This window comes from Micromys minutus (assembly GCF_963924665.1).
Source record: "Micromys minutus genome assembly, chromosome: X".
Classification (NCBI taxonomy): domain Eukaryota; kingdom Metazoa; phylum Chordata; class Mammalia; order Rodentia; family Muridae; genus Micromys; species Micromys minutus.
The window spans coordinates 53377030-53400842 of NC_137970.1; the positions used below are offsets into that span (position 1 = coordinate 53377030).

General features: G+C 36.2%; 1 protein-coding gene across 1 annotated transcript in view; it reads right to left on the bottom strand.

Annotated features, from left to right (window-relative positions):
- Positions 1-465: 465 nt before the first annotated feature.
- Positions 466-23813, bottom strand: part of LOC308414778 (charged multivesicular body protein 1B2) — a 34433-nt gene continuing 11085 nt past the window's right edge. The window contains exons 3-8 of the mRNA XM_080910010.1: positions 13544-13690; positions 13117-13185; positions 12923-13030; positions 5092-5135; positions 3154-3226; positions 466-2755 (exon numbers count right to left, since the gene is read on the bottom strand). Of these exons, the coding sequence (XP_080766136.1) occupies positions 2711-2755; positions 3154-3226; positions 5092-5135; positions 12923-13030; positions 13117-13185; positions 13544-13690 (486 nt within the window). The 3' untranslated portion in view covers positions 466-2710. The remainder of the gene's footprint in view (positions 2756-3153; positions 3227-5091; positions 5136-12922; positions 13031-13116; positions 13186-13543; positions 13691-23813) is intronic.

The window sequence follows — 23813 nt, forward strand, 5'->3', positions numbered from 1 at the left end:
AACTATCTTACTTGCCTCATCAATGTTTTAAAAACATTTTTTGAGATATAGTCTCATTATGTTTCTTGAGCTGGCCTGGAACTCATAGCCTCTCTCTCCTGACTGCTGGGGTGACCATGTCCAGTGTATTTTTATTTTAAAATTATGTGTGTGTCTATGTGCATCTATACACATGAGTTCAGGTACCCTGTGGAAACCAGGAACAATCACTTAATGCCCTGGAGGCAGATTTACAGGACATTGTGAGGTGACAGATATGCTGCTGAGACACAAAGGCAGGTCCTCTTGTAACAGTAATATGAGCTCTTAACTCTATAGCCCTGGCATTAATATTTTTAAAAGGTAAGTATGTCATGGTCACAACATAAATGGATGGGCAGTTAGTCATGGAGAAAAGCAGTAGTAATAAATCTAACAATTTTATTCAAGTTAAAAGAACAGAAACTATTTAATTTATACCAACAGAGAACTTATGTCATAAATATGTTAGTCCATCAAATCTCTTCTATGAGTACCTAGGGTGTTTCAATACAAACTTTGGATTAATGTTGCAGAATTTTCCCAGTATATAATAAATTGTACATCAAAAGATGTTAAAATTAATAAATAGTCATCATTAAATTACTAATAATTTAAACTTTAAAGTGGATAAAAACAGAGCAAATATTTACTGTGTTTATCTTCACATAATGTGGTGGCTTGAATGAGAAATTCCTCCCATAGACTCACATATTTGAAACTTTGGTCAGCAGTTGGGAAGGTTATGGTACAGGTCATGTACAACTCTGCTGGAGGAATTATTTTACCAGCAATAGGCACTGAGAGTGTACTGTCTTGCCACACTTCCAGTTGGCTCTCTCTGCTTCATGTGTACCAAGGACAGCATGATCTCTTATTCTCTTGCTCCTACTATCATGCACCCCTGCCATGGTAGACACTTTCTTATCCACCCCCCCTGGAATTGTAGGCTAAAATAAACTCTTTTCATTTATAAATTGCTTCTGGTCATGGTACTTAATCACAGCAACAGAAAAGTAACTAATGTAGAAGTTGGTACTAGAGAGTGAGCTGCTGTATCAGGCAGCAAAGCTGGAGGAGGTTAAGCTACCCAGGACCCTTGAAAGTAGTTTGAGACATTCAACACAGAGCTGCAGGATTTGCTTATTTGTATGCCCTGTGTGTTTTCAGTCTTTCTTTAGTCCAGTATTTCTTCACTATAACCCCATTCCTCCCTTTTAAAATGATAATGTATATTTTGTGCCATAGAAGTATATTAATTGCTTTTAGATTTTATCAGTGGCTACAGTTAAGAGACTGCCTTAAGCTTCACAAGAGATGCTGAACTTTGACATTTCAAATAGGATTGAGATTGGGAAAGATGATGGACACCTTTAAAGTTAGACTAAACACATTTTTCATTATGATATGGCTATGAGCCTATGGACATCAGGGAGAGAAATACGGTGGTCTGAAGTAGAAATGTTTCTCATAGGCTCATGCATTTGAATAATTGCTTCTCAGTTGGTAGTGCTTTTTGGGGAAGGTGTGGGGATATGCAATGTCACTGGGGCAGGCTTTGAGAGCTTCTAGGCCTGTCACACTTGCAGCCTGTTCTTTCTGCTTTGTGTGTGCCATCGAACATGCAACAGCTCAGCTTCCTGTTCTTGTTGCCACCCCTCCATACCATGATGGGCCCCTAATCCCCCTGGAACCATAACCAAAAATACATTCTTCCAAAAGCCACTTTAGGACATGGTGCTTATCACAGAAACAGAAAAAATAACTAACAGGCATAACAACCCACTCCCTCCCTAAAATTAGAGAAAATGAGCTAGGTGTGATGGAATATACCTAGAGACCAAGGCTGTAGGCTCACTGAGTTTCAGGCTTCTCTGGACTATATATTTCTGCCCTGTCTCTAAAATAAACAAGCCAAAACCCAACAAATTAATACAGAGATTAGACATGTGGCTCAGGAGTTCAGAGTACTGGCTGGTCTTCTAGAAGAGATGTGTTTGAATCCCAGCATCCACATGTTGGCTCACAACTGTCTTTAACTCTAGCTCCAGAGGAATCCAATGTCCTCTTGTGGTCTCTGTGGGCACCAGACACGCAAATAAGTACATAGTTAAACATGCAGGCAAAACAATCATACGTACAAAATAAAAATAAATTTAAAAATCCCATAGAAATTGATACAGCCTATTTTTGATACTTAAAGTAAGAAGGTCTGGGTTATGTAAACATATTAAATGAACATGCTTTCCCTGTTTTTATTTTTACAGAATCAAATAATAACAGAGAATAATTGAAAGTTACTTTCAATAAGTAAAAACAAAGTCTTTATTCTATACATTATTCTGACAGAATTACTTAGCAGTACTTTGGTGCTAGATGTTTGCTCTAGTATCTGTGAAAGATGCATAATGTACAGAAAACTAATGCTGGGTTTGCCAAAGACATCTACAAAAATATGGCCCTCACACTTTTACACATAATATACAGAACTATAACATCTGCCAATGTGGAAATTCCCTAGAATTTCTCAATGCATTGTTAAATACACAAGGCAAAAGAAAGCATCATATATAAATGATGTTCAAACATTCTGTCATGTATGTTTTTATGACTAGAATACAACTTATCTATATACACACACAAAGAATGTTTCAGAAATACACAGAGAAAACAGAAGCACCAGTTATTTGAGTTACACTTGATCACGAAGACGAGCAAGCCTCTGTGACAGTTCATCCTAGAGGAAGCCAAATTAACATATTATCAAAGGTCAGAACAAATACTAACCAAAACATTTTAATCCATTTTCATTTTAAACACAATTTAAAGTATTATAAATGTATACAAGCATTAGGCATTTAGTTTTTTTAAATATCACAAAAGAAATTGAACTTAGAGCAATATGAATGTTAGCAAGACAATATAAAAAATGAAATGTGCACGCCCACCATTACAGAGCTAACGCCTTCTCATATTTTCTTCATTTATAATGATATGTCATAGTAGAAAAATATTCTTTATAAAAAAGGTGAATATTTTCCTCATATGAAAATATGTTACATATAAATATACATTTCCTAAATTTAGTTTAAATATAAATGAAGTACATGAATTAAAATAAGATTTGATCTCTACCTGCTCTGTAGAAGCAACGCTTGCACCAACAGACCCTGTCTGACCCTGTGGTAGCTCCATATTGAGATCAAGTCTAAAGATAAAATTAAAAATAATCAGAATAAATGAATGTTAATATAGACATTTTATAATAATTATATAGGTACTGTAAACTTCAGCAGTATAACCTTTTATTACTTTAAGTAAAAATAAAACCATATTAACATGTAAGTAAATTAGAACCTGAATGTCTTCAAAATAAATTTGGATATGTGACTGATGATTTTTTAAGTATTTTCCTTGACTCTAAATTTTCCTTGAGCTAGATAAATGTATCTGTATCTGTTTAGTGTTCAGTTCCTGAATTATCTTAGTAAGAAGCAAGAATCTCTCGTTTTTTTATTATTGTTTTTTAGATTTTTCATTTATTTTTAAATTTAGTTTCATTAATTTTAAATCCAAAGTATAATTTTCCATTGATTGAAAATGTTCTTTTCTTATACAGTATGTCTTGATTATGGTTTTCCCTCCCTCTACTCCTCTGTGTTCTTCCTGACCTCTTCTCCCCTCTGAACCACTGCCTTTCTGTCTCTCATTAGAAAATAATAGGCTTCTAAGACATAACAAGTAAATATAACAAAATAAACTATACTAAAATGAAGCATGAACCATCAGCCGGAGGCTGGACAAGGCAACTCAACAGAAGGAACAGAGTCACAAGTGCAGGCACAAGTATCAGAGAACTGTTTATACACTCAAAAGTCCCATAAAACACTAAGCTGAATGCTATAACATAATGCTGAAGACCTGGTGTAGGCCCTGTGCTTGCTGCTTGTCTCTGTGAGCTCACATGACCTTGTTCAGTTGATTTAGAGGGCATTGAAGAACCAAGAATTTCATCCAACTACACAACTGGGGTTTTAAAAACTTAATGCATCTGTCCCAAGTTCATACCACCCCAGTGAGCATATGCATAGATCTTGGTTTGTTGATCGTTGTACTATTCTTCTAGGATATCAACTATTTTTTTTTCTGTTTGTCTATAAAATAGTCAATTCTAGTGTGAAAACTCTACAGGTAAAGCAGTACTTTTAAATGACATTAAGGGATGCTATTAGCAGATTTGTTTTTAGAAAGCCAAACATACACTATACTAAAATTTCATTATGAAAATTGTTAACTCAAAGACATGGATACCTAAAAGTGCTTAATGCTAGACATTAATGTTTCCATATCAGTGGTTCAATCTTCTTCTCTTGCTCCAATTACTGAATTAATTTCTCAATGCTGGTCTCATTTTCCCAAGAAATAGCTAGCAGTATCTAGAGACATATAAATCTGACACGACTGAGAGAAATGGTGCAACATCCTTCCTCCTAAACCATCTCCAAGGATTTCTTTTTTAAAATTTTTATTGGTTATTTCATTTATTTACATTTCAAATGCTATCTGCTTTCCAGGATTTCCCTCCAGGATCCCCCTTTCCCTGCTTCTATAAGGATGTTCCTCCACCCACCCATCCATTCCCACCTTACCACCCTAGCATTCCCCTACACTGCGGCATCAAGCCTTTACAGAACCAAAGGCTTCCCCTCCCATTGATTCCATCATACTCTGAATGAATCTATCTCCAGAGACTTGCTGGAGATGATGCCACTGTGGTTTGAGAATTCACATTTGTGTGTGTGTGTGTGTGTGTGTGTGTGTGTGTGTGTGTGTGTATGGCTAGAAAAGTGGTAACTGTTAAAAGACCTTGAAAAGGTCTTATAAAGAGTCAAAACTCCAAGTTGGACAAATGAGTTTAAAGACAAATTTTTCAATCCATAGAAAACATAGGAGTGTTTATACTTCTCCAGTCCAGGGCCTCACATATAGTAGGCAGAAACTCTCCGCACCACCCTAACCTCATATTATCACCATATAGAAGAACCTAGATGGACTTGAATAACAACATCTTACCCAGCTTCATCTGCCATTTCCTGAAGCAGCATATCCACTTGGTTCTAAAATAAGAACATACGAATAAACAGTTTTATAGTATTAGTTTTGGGATGGCTTTTTGGGGTTGGTTAGGCTTGGAAAACTGATTTTCAACGTTTAAAATAGGGGCTAGAGAGATGGCTCAGCAGCTCAGTTCCTATAAACCATGTCCAGAGTCTCACAAGTTGCCTTTAACTCCCAAGCCTTGGGGACACAGTGCCTCTGTCTTCAGCAGGAACATGTCACTAGTACATAGTTCCCTCATCCCCAAATAAATAAAAGTAAAACAATAAACCTTTTGTAAAACAAAACAAACAATATGTTCTCTCTCATTCTCTCTCTCTCTCACACACACACACACACACACACACACATACACACATACACACACACACACACACACACACACACACACTCCTTGCCCTACAAAACTTAAAACAAACTTTAAAAAATATTTTTGCCACAAGAGGGCGATACACCATTTCAGAGAGCAACTTACTGAATGCTAAGCTTTATTTTATTTTTACTGGAGATAAATTTTTATTCCGAACAAATTTTAACAATTAATTTCACATTTTAAGCCACAAGGAAATAGGAAAACAGCAAAGCGAAGATCAAAACTGAAGAAAAGCAGTTTACTGTCTTTCACTTTAACTTGGAAACACTTAATTGACCCAGACCCTGTCTTGGCCTGTTTCCCCAAAACCCTTTTCTAGTTTATAGCTCACTCTTAATTCTGAGTTAAAAGCACTTTTCTCCTGAGGGTCAGAGGTTGTGGATGGGTTCTCTAGGGTTCCTAGAACCTGGCTGAGGCAGAGGTGCAAATGTAAGCTTCTTTACTGAGAGGAACCATTTATCACAGTTCAGAAAGTGAACTACAGCAATTATATTGTGCTAGCCATTACTTTTAATTAAGAGGCAATTGCAATTATATGAGATGTGTGTATGCTATATGCAGACTCTAGAACTATAAATAGGAAAACAGAGTATCACCGGGCTTTGATGTCTATGAGGGATCTTTGAACCAATCTCATATGGATTTCTGGTTACTTTGTTATTCTTGCTTTCATGACAAAGGGCTTCACTAAGTAACTTAGGGTGATCTGGAATTCCTGAAACTTGAAGTTCATTCCTTTCAGGCTTCTAAGTCTTGGGCTTATAGGTGCACACCATCACAACTAGTCCTATATTGACACATTTACTACATTGTAAGAGTTCTCAAGAAGTATAGTCTGCCTTATCAAAAATCTCTTCTTATTTTTAAACAATTATTTAAAATGTTCTAAGCACACAAGAAGAAATTCTAAATTGTGGTTATAATTGTACCATTAATAAGTTGCACAGTTTAAAGGAAACGATTAGTCTTATTTTTGGGACCTTACTTTCTTTTGTTCTTTGAAATCATTCAAAAAGGTTTTCAAAATGTATAAAATATTCAGAAAATAATAAAAACCTATAAACAAGCTTTGTTTATATCCATAACTAAAGTAGCACTGTTTCCTAAAATTTTGAGTATTTTATTACTCTACAACTTACATTCCTTAATTTTCTATATTTAATTTTACTGGTATCTGGAGATTTAGTTCATTCAATATAACTCTTTGATGGATACTTGCAATATATAAATATACTAAATTTAGCATATATACTCAATTTCTGGACATTTATTTTTTCTTAATTTTTATCACAGACAATGGTTAAATAAATATCCATGTGTGTGTGAATATGTTGGTTACATTTGTCTTCTTGAAACATAAAGGAACTTCTTGGTTCATGAGCTTAGACATGTAACTCCTTGGTCATAGGATATGTGTATTTTCATTTATCCAGTTCTGACCAATAATATTACAAAATATCAATACCTGCTTATATTATTTTTCATGCAATTGAGTCATTGATGAGAAACAGGAGAAGGCAGGAAGCAGATAAAAGAAGGAAAACACTTTGTGTATCACCTGTGCAGATGTATGCGGATGCTTGCTATAAACAGGTGGAGGCATATGTATTGCATGTAATTATGAAGGCAAAGGAGGACACCACATGCTCCACTCTCCACCTTACGTACCTGACCCAGGGTTTCTCAGTGAACCTGGACTGGTGGTCAGCAAGCCAAAGAGACTTTCTTGGCTCTGCCTACTGCAACACTGGGTCATAGGTATGCTCTGTGCCATGCCCATATTCTTACACTTGCTCAGGAGATTTGAATGCAAGTCCTCATGCTTGTATGTAAAGTGCTCTTACTCACTGAGCCATCACCCTAAGCCAAGGGAAAAAAATTAAGCACTGCAGTCTGATTTAATTGCAATGCTATAATTGTTTTAATATATACATTGTTAACAAGTAAAGATGGGGAGGGATTTTACATAGAGTGGGAGGAACAATCATTCTGTAACAATTCTCACCATAACTGGAGTGGCTGTATTCATAAAACTAGGTAGAAGATCTTGAAATCTATATCAGTATGCAAAACAACACATATAGTCAAAGATGTAAGGTATAAAAAGATCAAGGCTAGAAAGAAAACAGCATCTGACTGCAAGACATACCACAGAAACTTAGTAACCAAAGTAACTTAAGGTACTGGCCTAAAGAAAGACATACCAATGGAACCGCGTAGGCACATAGAGAGAAACCCATGCTACTACTACAGATAAAAGAATTTTTGGACTAAGGTGCTGGAGAAATGTCAGCCACTTCAATCTATGGTGTAAAGAAAGCTGCATTCAAAATATTGAAATATGATCTCCTTTTATATCATATGAAGGTCAACTCAAGGTGGAACAAAACCATAAATATAAGACATGAAGCCCTGAGAATACTTGAAAACTCAGGGGCAATACTTCAATATTTTTGGATGATATCCAAAGCACAGAAACAAGGACATTTAGGATCCCATCATACAGAAAATGTCTGTATAGGAAACAACTGGCAAAGTGAAGAGACAACATGAAGTACAGGATAAAGTGTGTTAGCTGCTAATCCCTACTAGAATATACCAAGAAGTCCAAAAGAATGCAACAAATAAACCCAAATAAATCAAATAAAATGGGGAATAGGTCTAAATAGACATTTTTTTCCAATGGAAGACACACAAATCTCTAATAGGTATATGAAAAAATTCCTCAATATCAAAATAAGGGTAAAAGCAAATCAAAATAAGAATGAGGTATTATCATAACCCAGTAAGAATGGCTCATATACACCTGAAAATGGGGGGAAATTACCATTCGGGAATACTGGAAACACTCTGTGCTTTGCTTTTAGGCAGTAGAAGGCATGGGCTAAGAAGGGCACAGTGACTGCAGACCCACCTTTACTGATGTGGGTAAACTCCTTCAATTTAAGGTAATAGTGGACACTGACAGGCCTGAGTCCATGGCTAAGGGACTCTGTAGCTCGTTCCCTTCTGTGTTATTTGCTATCATAAAGGATTCAGAGCTCTGAGGTTAAGTTCAGTGAATCACTTGGCTTCTAGTCTCATGTATCACAGGATAATTAACTCCTGCATGGGATATGAAACACTGAGACATGCAGGCTAACTGCCAGGCTCCCTTGGTTCACCCTGTCCAGCATAGACTTTTGTGTTATTTGCTTTTCTCATTTTCTGTGGTCTGGGGGCCAACTTCTGGCCTCGATATTAGCTACCCCAGAATGAAATATCTCTGTGGATCTCTCAGGTGAGTAAGAACCTACCAAGGACATGCACAGAAAGCTAAATGTGGCCACCAATGACTCATGAAACTCAGTAACGTATTAAAAAGACATGTATTTTGTGCTTATGGTAACTAGTGGGATTTCAATGCATGCTATCAAACCTCTAAAAGAATTAAGTACTGACAAAAATATATTCACATACTGTTATGCCAAAATGCTTTTTAAAATCTGTACATTCATCTCTCCTTTTAAAATAAAGTTGTAAGAAAAAAAAAAACCAACAGATGTAACAACGTACAAATTAAGGACTATAAAAATCACATGGTAATCAAGAGAAAATACCTTGACAAAGTTCAACATTGCTTCATGATAACAATCTCAAAGATACCAGGAATAAAAAGGGAAGAGAGGGGCAAGGAAGGAACTAGGGTGGATATCAACTAACATTGATCTATTTTGGGGGGATCATATGGAAATCTACTACATAGAAGCATCTTGTATATAAAGATATGAGAGAAATCTAAATGACATCACAAAATAAAAGAGAGACTAAGGACCAACTAGACATCTGTCAGCACCAAATGAAACCTCCACTGCCAGAAATGGGTTACATACCATAGAGCTGTTGGCTGAAGGGCTTCCATGAAAACCCCCAACATCCCAGGCTATTGGTAAGGCTACTACTGATTGCTTTCTATGAACTTATGGTAAGGCCCTATTGCTGAAGATCATACCTATATAACCCATGGAACATGAAGAAGTTGAGCAGGTACCTACCTAGAGCCTTCACCTCTACTGACTAGGGTTCACTGTACTAGAAGGTTCTATGAATTCTCCGAGAGGAAAAAGGTAAACAACAACCCAGCTATAAACTATTTGATCCACAATGTTATCTTACATACATGTTACATTGGTGTAATAGTAACACAAAGTTATGTTAATAACCAACCACTGTCTTATTGAATTTAAGACCCACTCTTGATGCAACCAATGCCTGACACTGCTCATGTGGCCAAGAACCTGGAACTAGAGAGGCCAAGGGCACAGGGGAAGGTAAAATCTATTGTTCTTCTAAAGGAACATAGCAATATGACTCCTAATAATATTCTGCAATATCTATAGATCAGTGTCTTGCTCAGCCGTCATCAGAGAAGCTTCCACTCACCGCAGATGGGAACACATATAGACACTCAACACTCGACACTGTGCAGAGAGTGAGAAACTCTAGAATTCTCAGTGATAAATGGGATGTATTCATCAAACTCTCAAAGCAAGGATCAAGGAATTGTGCAGTAGAGGGGGCTGAGAGACTGTAAGAGCCAGAGGGGATGGACGACATCAAGAAAATGATGCCTTCTGAATACAAAATGACTGACACATTTGAACTCACAGAGACCGTAGCAGCATGCACAGGGATTACGCTAGGTCCAAACACTGAGAGGAGGAAGTGGACATGATCTCCCATCCCCGAATCAAGAAGCTATATCCAACTGACAATAATTTGCAAAGGAAAAATTAGTTTTCTCCAACAGATGCCTAGCAGTAGATGGCCAACTTTAAATTAAATTAATGGTTATTTTTATATTTTTGTCTCAGGTTGCTTTGACTGGTCATTTTTCACCTTACCAGACTTCATGATTTGTTATGGTTTTTAGCCCTTATAAAATATATTATGGAGAGTCCTTAGAAAAGAAAACAACAACCCTAAAATACAATTAGTGTATAATCCAGTCATACCACTCTTGGATATGTACCTCAAGAAATTTAAGTCAGCATACAACATAAATACTGGCAATATCCATTTCAGCATTATCCAAAATAGCTATGTTATAGAATTAGTCCCTATTTCTGCCAATAGATGGATGGACAATGGAAATATAGTAAATATTCACAATAGAGAACTTTCAAACATAAAGAAGAAAATTATGCTATTTTCAGGGAAATCAATGGAAATGGACATCACTGTGTTAAATGAATGACTAAAAAAATATACGTATGCCATTTTTCTCCTATGAAGAATTTAGAGTTTAAAAGTCATAAATAAGAGGAAATTAGAAGGAAGATGTATTTACCTAGAGGTTTAGCATAAGGAATAACAGGGGCAACTATGAAAAATATGAATGAAAATGTCATAATGAAACTTATACAATGAATACAGGTCTTCTGCATCTACATCATGGTTATGAAGCTTGGTATTCTTGTTGGACTCATAAACAGTGGGCATGGGGTGGGGGATGTCTCTGTTTCCTTTGCCTGCACTTAGGATCCTTTCTCTCTTACTGGAGTGCCTTGCCCAGTCTTGATATGAGGGGAGGTTCCTAGTCTTGTAACTTGTTATGCTGTGTTAGGTTGATATTCCTTGGCCTGCTCTTTTCTGAAGGGAAAAAGAGAAATAGTAGATCTGGGGAAGAGGCAAGGGCCTTGGTGAAGTGGAGGGAGGGGAAACTGTAGTCAGGATGTAATGTATGAAAGCAGAATAAATAGATAGTAAATTACATTAAAAAGCACATGTATATGAACTACATGCTTCAGCAATTCCACATTTGAGCATATATACAAAGTGCATGAAACCACCATACCAAGTTGACACCCGAACTCTCTAATGCAATAAAACACTTCATAACAGAAAAGTGGCCATCAAAGAATAGTGTTCATAAATTGTCCAGGCTATGCATACATTCTACTAACTCAGCTACATCAGAACTTCAGAGTAGTGTATTTTTATTTATATACCTAAATGCTGCCTGCCTCCTGCTCACCCCTCATAGAGTTCCACCCTCTCCTTCACCTCTGAGAGAACACCTCACCCCAGTATCAACCTATGCTGGGGCATCAGGCCTCTACAGGATTAGACTTACCCACTATCAGGGTAGTATCTTAATCTAGATCTCAAAGTTCGTTAGCAGCAGAGTAGGACTGGAAATTCAAATACCTTTATTTAATCCATGCCATCTTTCCAATTTACTCGTATTTCTGAAATCTGGCTAATTATGAAATCATCTTGACCTAATATAATGTACTTTAATAAGGAAAATGTTGAAAAAAGGAGACATATATAGTACTGGTGAAATGTATGGCCATTATGGAAAACAGTATAATCCTTCCTTAAAATCTTAAACTACAATTTGATTGAGCAATCTCACCATAAATTATATATTCCAAGGAAATGACAATATGTTAAAGAGACATGGGTGTACTCTCACATTCATTGTGATAGCATTTACAAGAGTTAAGAAACAGAAACATCTTAGATGTCGATCAACCAATGAATATAGAAAAAGAGCTTGTACTACATACAGAATACTATTTACTCACCCCAAAGAACAACAGTCTATCATTTGTGACAATATAGGTGAAACGCAAAATGTTAAATGAAATTATCTAGGCAGAGGACAACAGGTACTCCATAATATCAATTATATATACAAGTTGAGGATATGATTGTGGTTATCAGAGGGTGAAGAAGATTGGGTCATAAAAAGGTTGATAAATTAGTAATAAATAACAGGAGGACTTGAGATACAATTTCTGGTGTACTTCTGTGCAAAAGAATAACTATGGTAACAATAATGTATATTTCTAAACACTAGAAAAAAGAATTTTCCATTTTAAAGCATTTAAAATATCAAATGTTTAAGTAGGTATGTGGACACTGATTTAAACATTAAACAATATATGTGTCAAAATATGTTATCCAAATATTATGTGCCTATTAAGTTTTATTAATAAGATAAGAGCATTAGCCAGCATGTGGAAACAGGCTCTAGATTCTACATGTGTGATTTAATAAAATTACCAGAATTCCAAACCACACTAGGTGCTAGGTAACATTATCCTCTAAAACATTCTTAACAATCTGAGGGCAGAACAGTACCAAGCTTCCTACCAGCAGTTGAGTACGTTTCGCTTATACAAGGTAAGGAGATGATTTATATTCATAAAGCCATTATATTTTAAAGGTGGGTGATTGGTATTTTGAGAGTGGTTCCCACTATGTAACCTAGGCTGGCCTGGAATTTACTCCATGGCACAGGCTGGTCTCAACCTCTTAGAAATCTTACCTTAGCTCCCAAGTACTATGATAACAAGCATGTGTGAATATGGCCAGATCAATTCAGCTTTAAAAAAGTACTCAAAGGAAAAGTGTTTCTCTTACCTGTGGTGTTGTGAGGGTAGTAGTGCTACTCATTGTATCTTCCATTTGCTGTGTCTGAACATCCAGTGTTTCAAACTGATGTTCAAATTTGTCCATTAAGGCAGAAATCTATAAAGAGAGGGTCATGAGAAAAATGTATCCTGAAAAGATGCTAGCTGAACATCAAGTGAGAATGGTGCTTCTTCACAGTTTACCTTCTCAAGGTTCATACTCCTCAGTGTAGCATCCATAGATTTAACTACACCTGCCATGGATTTTGTCACCTATGTGAAATACAAAACTGATTGAGTAACATGTAAACTTCGTAATCGTTTAAACATACCATTAATACATATATCAACTTAGGAAACTTGTCTATAACTAACTTCTTTCACAGTAAAACCACATTATGCATCTTAGTATAGGTAATATTTTATATTATTGTCATTTCTTTAATAAACAGCAAATAGAATGGCTGAAAAGTTCACTGCCAAATTCACTTTTCTCACTAAGTACAATTTTCCATGAAGTCCTTTATTTACATCCTATAATACCTTGCAATAGATGCAGACTTGTGGTTTCTGTAAATCTTATTTTCCTTAAACTCCTTCAAGTGTTACTCTGACAGATGCTTAGTCTTACCTTCCCCATTGTTACTGCAGTTTGAACTCTGGCTGCTACAGCATCAACCCTAGCACTCATCCTCAGGAAATTAATTGCTTGGTTTTTCTGACGGATTGCGTTTTCAGCATGTATTCTTGCAACTTCTGTATTGCCCTTCTGAATGGCCTATTTTAAAACATAAGTAAAATAGTGTTGGAAAAATAACAAACTGAGATACCAGTGAAGACAAAGAGCAAAAGTATGGATATTTTAAAAAACATAAATGATACCAGATTTACTATAGTTTATAAAAGCTTTTAATTAGCCATTTAATAACTAATTATGATTAAAATAGTAAAGGAATAATGTAAAATCTTATTTTCTTTTAATCTCACAATTAGAAAATACACATGTATTAACAGTTTAAGATATCAGAATATACTGCACATGGCACATACTTTTAATTTCAGCAATCAAGAAGCAAAGACAAGCTGACTCTAAATTTGGGGCCTGCCTTGTCTACATATCAAGTCCCCCTGCTACATAATGAGACCCTGACTAAAAATATAATAGAAGGAAATGAAAAGTTAAAAATTGATCCTAATCCCATCTCCATGCCCACTTCACTGTAATTTTTAGAATATGCCATCCCAGCATATAAACATATTTATTACTACATAACAAATTTATAAGAAAAGAAGGTGCATGGAATGCACTGTTTTCTATCTTGTTTTCTCTTAGGTAAAAAAGGAATCTCTTGAAGTTGAAAACAAAGTTCCAGTACATTTGTAAGGGCGGTATTATACAGAGGTTATATATAGGAAGAAGCTAGCAATCATACATAAAGTGATTCTACATGTTACACAGACATTAAGCAGTTTTTCTGTATGTTTTTACTGAATATGCATATGACAATGCCTTGACAGGAATCCAGCCTTTTCCTGGTATAATCCATAGGATCAGAAGAGCAAAAGAGGAACAAATTTATCTAAAGAAAAAAAATTAAATAAAATAAACAGTTCATATAATCCTCTAATACAACAAAGTAGAAGAGAAATTCAAGAAGGAAAGCCCAGTTTTTCAACAAAATAAATGGCAATTTTATAACTCTCCTAGTATATATAGCTTTACACACTTTACAGATATTATCATAAGATAGATATCTGGATATCAAATTAGTGGATACAGATATATATATTCAAATACACACTCTATGCTGCTTATAACAATTTTCATCTTCTAGAATAGTGCTCTAGTTTTAGTCACAGGTAATCAACATAAGATCTTATTATAGGCCACCATAATCTCAGAAGTAAAATGTAATACTTTCTCAAGGATAGAACCTATAGCTGACACTGCTTGGGTGGCCAAGAACCTGATACTAGATCAGTCAGAGACCTAGGGGAAAATGAAATACTACTGTTTTACTAAAGCACTACTTCTCAGCTTTCCTAATACTATATAACCCATTAATACAATTCCTCATAGTATGGTGACCTGATTATTTTTATTATGTCTTCATAACTGGAATTTTCCTACTGTAATGAGTTGTAATGTAAGTATCTGATATACTGGGTATCTGATATGCAACCTCTGAAGGAATCAACTCACACATTGAGAACCACAGTAGTAAAGAACTGCCTTAGAAATTTTGGACAATAAAATGTCTCAAAATGACATTCTTTTATACTCATGGATCTGTGCCTTGCTCAGCCATCATCAAAGAAGTTTTCTTAAGCAAGAGATGGGACAAATAAATACAAGAGATAAAAGTGAGACAATGTACAAGGAATGTGAAAGACCTTGAGCACTTAGAGATAAATATGGCCTCTCTGCCTGAAGAGGACTGAGGACAGCAAGAAAACAAGGCCCTCTGAACAGAACAAACATACATATGAACTCACAGAGACTGAGGCAGCAAATACAAGGTCTGTAAGCATCTTCAGCAGATGAGTTCCTAGAGCTGACAGAAGTGGACACATTCCTCCATCCCCAACAAGAATCTGGTTCCAATAGATAGCCACTTGCCAACACAAAAAGAACTAGATGGCAACTTTGGCGGTTCCCCGTCTCATAATGTTGGGTCAAGGCATTTTAATTTTTAACCCCTTACAGGTTCTTTGCATATGTATTATGGCTTCCAGTTTTGTTTTTATGTATCCCTGTGTGTGACTGTATGTGTTGTTGTGCTTCTTTTTTTGTTTCCCTGTTTGTTTGTTTGGTTGTATTCTAAATAGTTTTTTTTTGTTTGTTTTATCTGATTTTTATTAGTATTCCTTAGTTGCCTGCTTGTTTTTTTTTTTTTTTTTATGAGACAGAAAGGAAGTAGATATATATGGAAGAAGGAAGAAGGGGGACTGGGATGAGTTGGGAGAGGGAAATCCATAATCAAAGTATATACTATATATTTTCAATAAGAGAATATATTACTTCATTGCATTTCTTTGACTAAAAGGGAGACTGAATATGCTGGTGCATATATGAGGAAAAGGAACTTTTACCCCTTACATACTGTTGGTGGGACTATAAACTACTCTTTTTAATCTTTTAGGAATCAATATAAAAGTTCCTGAAAAGGTAAAAATAGAACTGGCAAATGATCTGATTTTAATTCTCCTGGGTATATATTCAAAACCAACAAGTAATACTGTTTATGATGGCACCATTTACAATAGACAAGTTATCGAATCACTTTAGATGATACATGAACAAAGAAAATGTGGTATTTCACACATTTTCTGTGTGTGAATTTCTGGAGTACAGATCCACCATAAAGGATATAATTGTGACATTTGTGCAAAAGTTAACAGAAGTGTGCATTATTATTAGCCAGACTCAGAAAGACAATTTATATCTTCTTTCAAAAGTATAATTTAGATTTGTATTTAAAGACAAGGAAGTAGAAAGAGGGTGTTTTGGTGAAAGTACCAGCAGGAGGATGGAGAAAGAAAAGCAAAGGTAACAGGGAGTGACTATAACCGACGTATATTATATACATGCAGGCAAATAATGATTTTTGTGGATTTCTTTGTCTCTTGGTTTTTTTTTTTTCTTTTTGTTTAAGATATAGAGAGAGGGAAGGAGAGGGGGAGAGAACATAATGTTGGGCAGGTAGTTAGGTGGAGAGGATCTAAAAGGAGTTGGGGAAGAGAAAAGATATGATCATAATACATAACAAAAAATTTAATAAAAAAACATAATTAACCCCATTAGCTTTTACAGTACATAAAGAAGTTTTATGGTTTTTCTGAGGATTTTACATGTATTCTACCTGTTTGGACTTTTTCATATTAAGTGGCTGTGTATCTATTACATGTCATATAAACTTTTTCTCTATTGTTGATTAGTATTTCATTTTGTATGTGATTAGATTTTTTAAATAGCTGTCTATTTATTTTACTGTGCTTTAAACAACACTTTATCTCAAGGTAATTTTATGTAATTTTTAATGGTTTAATTTCTGGTATTTCAATATCTATTAAATTTGTGGCTTAGGTGTTAAAATTATTGATCTATATTCCTACTCAAATAGAATGTTTTTAATTCTGACATAGGTTCTCCTTAAGTTACCCAGGGTGGCCTTGAACTCTCAGTTCTTCTGCCTGAGCCTCCTGAATAGCTGACTAGCTGGGTTTGCCTCTCACGCACATATACATCTATTGCCTTTCAACAATAATTGCCTCCTTAATTGAAGCATTTTCTCCTGTAATATATTCAAGGGATTCTGTTGGTTTGATGCCCATTTTGTTAATTTTAGCTAATTAAAAATTCCTACAAAAGGAACACCTGCATGTGAATACAGAATTAAAGTGGAAAATATTACCTTATATTAAAATGGCTTTCTCTCAACAGTTACTCACTTTCTGAAAGCCTAGCATCTAGCAAATGCAAGGCAGCATTTTAAGCACTTGGAATTTGCCAGTAAACTCAAAGGAATCCCTGGGTTCTTATGAAACATACAATCCAAGCATAGTCCGATAATAAGCAAGACAATTACAAATGGTAATGGTGACAGATATATAAAGAGGTGGCACATGGCTTTATTCTAGCACTTGGGAGGCAGAGGCAGACAGGCATGCATGCAGTGCAATTTCTGAGTTCAAGGCATACCAAGGCTATGCAAGTAAGATCCTGTCTTAGAGAGAGGGGGGAAGAAGGGGGGGAGGGAGAGAGAGGGTTAGGGAGGGAGGGACGGAAGGATGTAGTAGTAGGTGTCAGGGAGACGAACAAAATAAAGATATGACAGTAAAAAAGGCTATGAATTTAAAAGAGAGTAAGGGGGTATATGAAGTGGGCACTAAAAGTTTTCAAAAAGTTTTTGAAGGGTCAGGTGTATGTATGAAACTAAGTTAAACATAATACCATTTAAGGCTGTTTGTTCTATCTGAATGACAGAAAATGCCTTCCAGGCACACAGAAACACTGTACAGGAGGACGGCATATAAGGAGCTGTATTTAAAGTTTGATTTTTCCCCCTTGGTCATCAGCATAGAAGAAATAAACAGTTGAAAACAGGAGTTCACTGTTCAGGTCCACTGGCTAGATTTATTTAACAATATGCAAATAATACTAGAAGACTAGACAAACTCATTTCTGGAGTCAATGTAGATTAGAAATACAAAAGGAAACAACAGCTTGAAGAGTGGTAAACTTGATTTCCTAAAAGCCAAATCAAAAACAGTGTTTGAAGGGGTAATGAGCCCTAACAAATGCTACTGGTGGTTTTATTAAAATATGGATTAAGACATGATGATTTGAATGAGCAGTACAAATATTTTTTGTTTCCATTTGGGAGAGAGATGTAAGGGTAAACAAACAAAACAAAAATCCAACAAAAATTAAAGAAAGTGGAATTACAGTTAATAAAAACAGCGGGCTTTTCAAAGGCATTTGCAAATAATGAGTGAGGGGGGACAGCAGGAAAGGAACTGGGCACAGAACTTAACGGTTTGTTGTTTCCCTAGTACCAAAACCAAGTAAACAAACAACCCCTTCCCCATTAAACCTCATACAACAGCAAAAAACATTTTTTCATGTCCCCTGGAGTACTAACGGGCTGAATTCTTATGTATCAGGTACTAATGCTAAAATATTTAGTAAGCGATGTTCCCCAGAGGTAGAAGAAAACAAGAATAAGTAGAGCATATACCATATGAAATGATACTTATTACATAAATGTAATACGTGCTTTAGCGGAAATAAAATGAGTGATATGATGAGGTACTTTCAGCTAGGTAGTTAGGGACAAACACTTGAAAATAAATGGCATTTAAAGTGAACGACTAGAAGGAACCAGCCCTACAAATACATGGGAGAAAAAGAAGGTTTTTGTCCAGGAAAAAGATACAGCTAAGGAAAACCTAAAAACAAGGCTGAGAAATCCACTGTGCTCTGGACCACATTAAAGAGAGGAGGCTGGGAATGTAGGTAGAGTGGATCAGATAGGGCCTTCAGGGACTGTAGGTTTTACATTAGATGTGCTGTAAGGCACCTGGAAACTTTAAACTAGTAGTTCTCAATCGGTGGGTTGCAATCCGTTTGGGAAACAACCATTTCATAGGGGTTGCATATCAGATATCCTACACATCAAATATTTACATTATGATCCACAACAGTGACAAAATTACCATTATGAAGCAGAAACGAAAATAATTTTACAATTGGGGGTCACCCCATCATGAGGAACTGTACTGTATTTAAAGGTCACAGTGTTAGGGAGGATGAGAACCACTGCTTTAAGCAAAAGACTAAAACAACCACAATATACTGTTTAAAATGACCACTTGAATACCCAGGGCAGACACAGCCAGAGGACAGTGGTAGATCCAGATAAACCAGCTAGTGGTAGGGTATAAGGGCAGTGGCTAAGTGGGCAGATAAGGAATTATGGAGTCTGGCTTAGGGTATGGGAGGCACATATATCTATATATTGGACAGCAAGTGAGCTAAAACAGTAAGCAACAAAGACTCGCTTATGGCTTATGCAAGAACATGAGTTCTTTACTAAAACAAAAAATAGTGGATCAGAACCAGTTGAATATTTTGTGTATACAGAAATCTGCACTCGCATTTAGTGGGGGACAATAGTAGATGTGAGAAGTGGATTAAGCAGAAATGATATAATCATGGGCAAATACTTAAGTCTGGAGCAAAAGGCAGAACATGCCTTCAAATTCTCACCATTGCATTCATAGTTCAACTTGGTGTAACCAGGACCTTACTACTGTGCCACTAAAATTGTTCTTTAACTAAAGTCATTACTGTCTTTCTTCTGGTCATATCCAACCGGTAATTTTGAATTATCTTATATATTCTGCCTGTCAACCCTTCTTGCCATGAATTGCTTCTGTTTCTTTCAGGCATTTCCCAGACTGGTTTAGTTATACTGCTGTGGTCCTTTCTGTTTACTCTCTCCCACATGAGGCCATAATCCTAGCACTAAATCTTATATGTTATCTCCTGATGAAATCTACCAATTAGACTCCTGAGAAAATTAATTTCTTATTAGGCCACTATATCAGGTAGCATATATCACTTAGCACTATCAAAAGCTCAACATTCTCCCTCAACCAACCTGATAAATTGTTGGCATTTTTATACTGAAACAAAAACCAACACCTCCACCTAACCATTTGCCCAAGCCAGAACTCAAGAATCATTTTTCATAACTTCCTCTTTCCCTCCCTTATCAGCCATCAAATTCAGATTCTACAATATCAGTAGCTTTTAGTTTTATAAAACTTTAATTTTTACGAGTGCTTTGTATGCATGTATGTCTATGGAACCTTTATATGCCTGGTACCTTCAGGGGCCAGAAAAAGATACCAGATCTACAGGAAGTGGAGTCACAGAACCCTGAGTCATCCTGTGGGTGCTGAAAATTGCGTCTGGATCTTTTGGAAAAGCAGCAAGTTCTTTTTTGGTGGCTTTTTGAGACAGGGTTTCTCTGTGTAGTTCTGGCTATCCTGGAACTTACTCTGTAAACCAGTCTATAAAAACATGCACCAAAGTGCTCTTAACTGCTGTGATGGTTTGAATATACTTGGCCCAGGGAGTGGCACTATAGGAGGTGCTGCCTTGTTGGAGGAAGTGTGTCACTGTGGGGGTGGGCTTTGAAAGACCCTATTCCTAGCTGCCTAGAAGACAGTCTTCTCCTGTTTGCCTTCTGAAAAAGATGTACAGTTCTCAGCTTCTCTAGCACCATGCCTACCTGTATGCTACCATGCTTTATGCCATGATGATAATGGACTACACCTCAGAACCAGTAGCCAGCCCCAACGATTTAATGTTGTCCTTTATATGAGTTGCCTTGGTCATGGTGTCTGTTCATGGCAGTAAAACCCAAACTAATATAACCGCCTAAGAATCTGTCCAGTCCTTCAAGAGCTTTTAAATTCCTCACTCTGTCCCTGTTCCCATTAATACTTCCCTAAGGAAAGCAACTCAGTGTTTTAACAATCATTACCCATATTCTGAAGAGGGAAAAATGTTAATTCAAAAATTTCCCCTTCATCTGTCTGTATTGTTTCTGAAAGCTTTTTTTTACTTTATTTAAAAACTTTCATACATGAGCACTATATTTATAACATTCTCTCTCCCTCCAGCTCCTCATGTACCTTTCCCTTTCCCTCTCAAATTCACACCCTCTTTTTCATTCATTATTAGTGTTACATAGGTAAATGAATAAATTGATAAATACAATCTGCTCAGTCCATTTAGTGTTCCTTGTGCGTATATATTTTTTAGGCTTGACCATTTAGTATGGGGAAATAACCAATAAGGATATCTCTCTGATTCTCTTTCTTAGCTGTAATTAACTGCTTGTAGCTCTTCATCATGGGGTGAAGCCTTGTGAAATTTCCCTTGTCCACACTGGCCTGTAAACTGTTACTGCCATTATCCAGGTTTTGTTTTGGTTATCAAATTGTTGAGAGTTGGTAGTTGCAGTTTTCCTATTTTTAGTTTCAAGAGTTCTATAATGTAGCGATCTGAATACTTTTTATTTTTTTGTAGAAAGTCAAACAGTAAGTAATTTAAACTACATGAGTCATATTGCTAGGATAGAAAATGAACCAGGGAATTTCAAGCAGAGGCAGGTTCTCAAAAGACAACTTAAAATATTCAAATGTTTTAAATTAAAGTGTGGCTAGAACTCTAATGTGTTAAGGCTCAGAAAGACAAATGCCTAATGTTCTTCTGTATGTATTAGCTTCTAACAGCTAAATATGTATATTTAGGTTGGGGTAAGTATGGGTAGAGGCCAAAAAAACAGATAGGGGTCCATGAGGCATTGAGGGAAGTGTGTAATAAGACAGAATATAGAGAATTTATCATAACATTGGAGATGAAGGAGGATCAGGGGGAAGAGAGAATCAACAAAAACTAAACATATGAAAAAGACGTAATGAAACATTATGTTTTAATAGATAAATCAATAAATAACAAAACAAAAAACCCTTTCAAAGAAACAAGCCTCAAACCTATTTGCCACTGGTTTGGTAAACATGAACAAAACAAGCAGTGATGGCCACAAAATTAATAGACAAACATTAACAGATGCTACTATTTCTGCTGTGAAGCTACCAAAAGCTAAAAGGCAATCTCACAGTATGAAATCTGGTTAGCCGCTTCCTATCTCAAATGTCTATGCTGAGTTTTAGACAACAGAAGATAGTCATCAACTGAGTACAAAGTTAAAATTTTGGAGTACAGTTAATTATTTCTTCCTCAGTTGGCCCAGTAGTAAACAGCTTTCACACTTAATGCTCTGTCATTCAAGGCAGGACACAATTTTCATGCCCATTCATCTAAGGTTTTTCCTATTATAGTTCTCTCAAGAAAGAAAGGACAAAATGCTCAAAATAAACTCAATTTAACAAAAGACATGTGCAATTATGAAGAAGGATCTGAATATCCAAAGCAACACTGTAACCTCAGTCCTGATGCCTGAAGAACTCCAGGAGTCACACCCTGACATACTTCCCCAGGTCACAACCTGGAGTGACCTCAGCATGCTAACTTGAATCTGTGAGAGAAAATGTAGGCATACACTTGAACATACAGGTACAAGAAGGGATACTTGAATATTCTTATAATGTAAGAATCATATTAGCCATTATGATTATTAGAAATTATAAATACCCCAGATGTCTACCGACGAATAAAAATGCAATATATTTACATATGGAATATTTTTTGTTGTTGCTTTGGTTTTTGTCTTTTTGTTATTTTTGTTTGAGTTTGGTTTTATGAGACAAGGTTTCTCTTGTGTAATAGCCTTGGTTGTGGTGAAACTTGCTTTGTAAACCTTGCTGGTCTGAAACTCATAGAGATCCACTTTCTGGGTTTAAAGGCCTGTGCCACCACACCAGGCTTATGGGTTGTGTAGGGGAGATCTGTGTGAGGTGGTATTGGGAAGAGTGAGGACTGAAGTTGGGATGTAAAGTAAATACATAAATAAAAGTACTCTCTCCTTCAACCAAGGAAGATACCTAAGAAAAGACAGCCAAGAAGAAAAAGTACCCTGTGCCTCCAGCCTCATGAAAAAGTCCAAGGCCAAGAAGGTAATGAGTTCTCTGAGAAAAGGCCCAAGAACTTCAGCATTGGGCACGTTATCTAGCCCAAGAAATCTTATTTGCTTCCCCAAATGGACCCCTTACATCAGGCTGCAAAAGACAAAAGGCCATCCTCTATAAGCAACTCAAAGTACCTCCTACCATTAACGAGTTCACCCAGATAATCAAAATGGAATAAATGAATACAAGGGAAGGAAAAGCCCCAAGGAGACATCCCTCCAATGCCAGAATGGGTTACATATAATTGAGATGTTGGCTAAAGGGATCCCATGAAAACCTCTAAATATTCCAGATTATTGCCAAGGATATTAGTTGTTCACCACAAACTTACAGTAAGTAAGGCTCTACTGCTGAAGACAGCACCTAAATAATCATGGAACACGGAGAAGTCAATCTAGTCTCTACTTAGAGCTTTTACCCCTACTGACTAACGTTCATGGTACTGAGAGGTACCCTGTATATTATAATAGGAGGAGCAAGGTAAACACTAACCTAGATACAAACTCTTTGATCTTGCATGTAAGATACACTGGTGCAATAGTGTACAAAAGTTGTGGAAATAACCAACCATTATCATATTGGATTTAAGGCCCAGTCTGTGAGAAGGAATACTTATCTAACACTATCTAGGGGACCAGGAATAAGAGGTTTCATAGGTGAGGGACATAGGGGAAATCCAAATACTACTATTCTACTAAAAGAACATGTCAATATAATGTATCCTAATGACATTC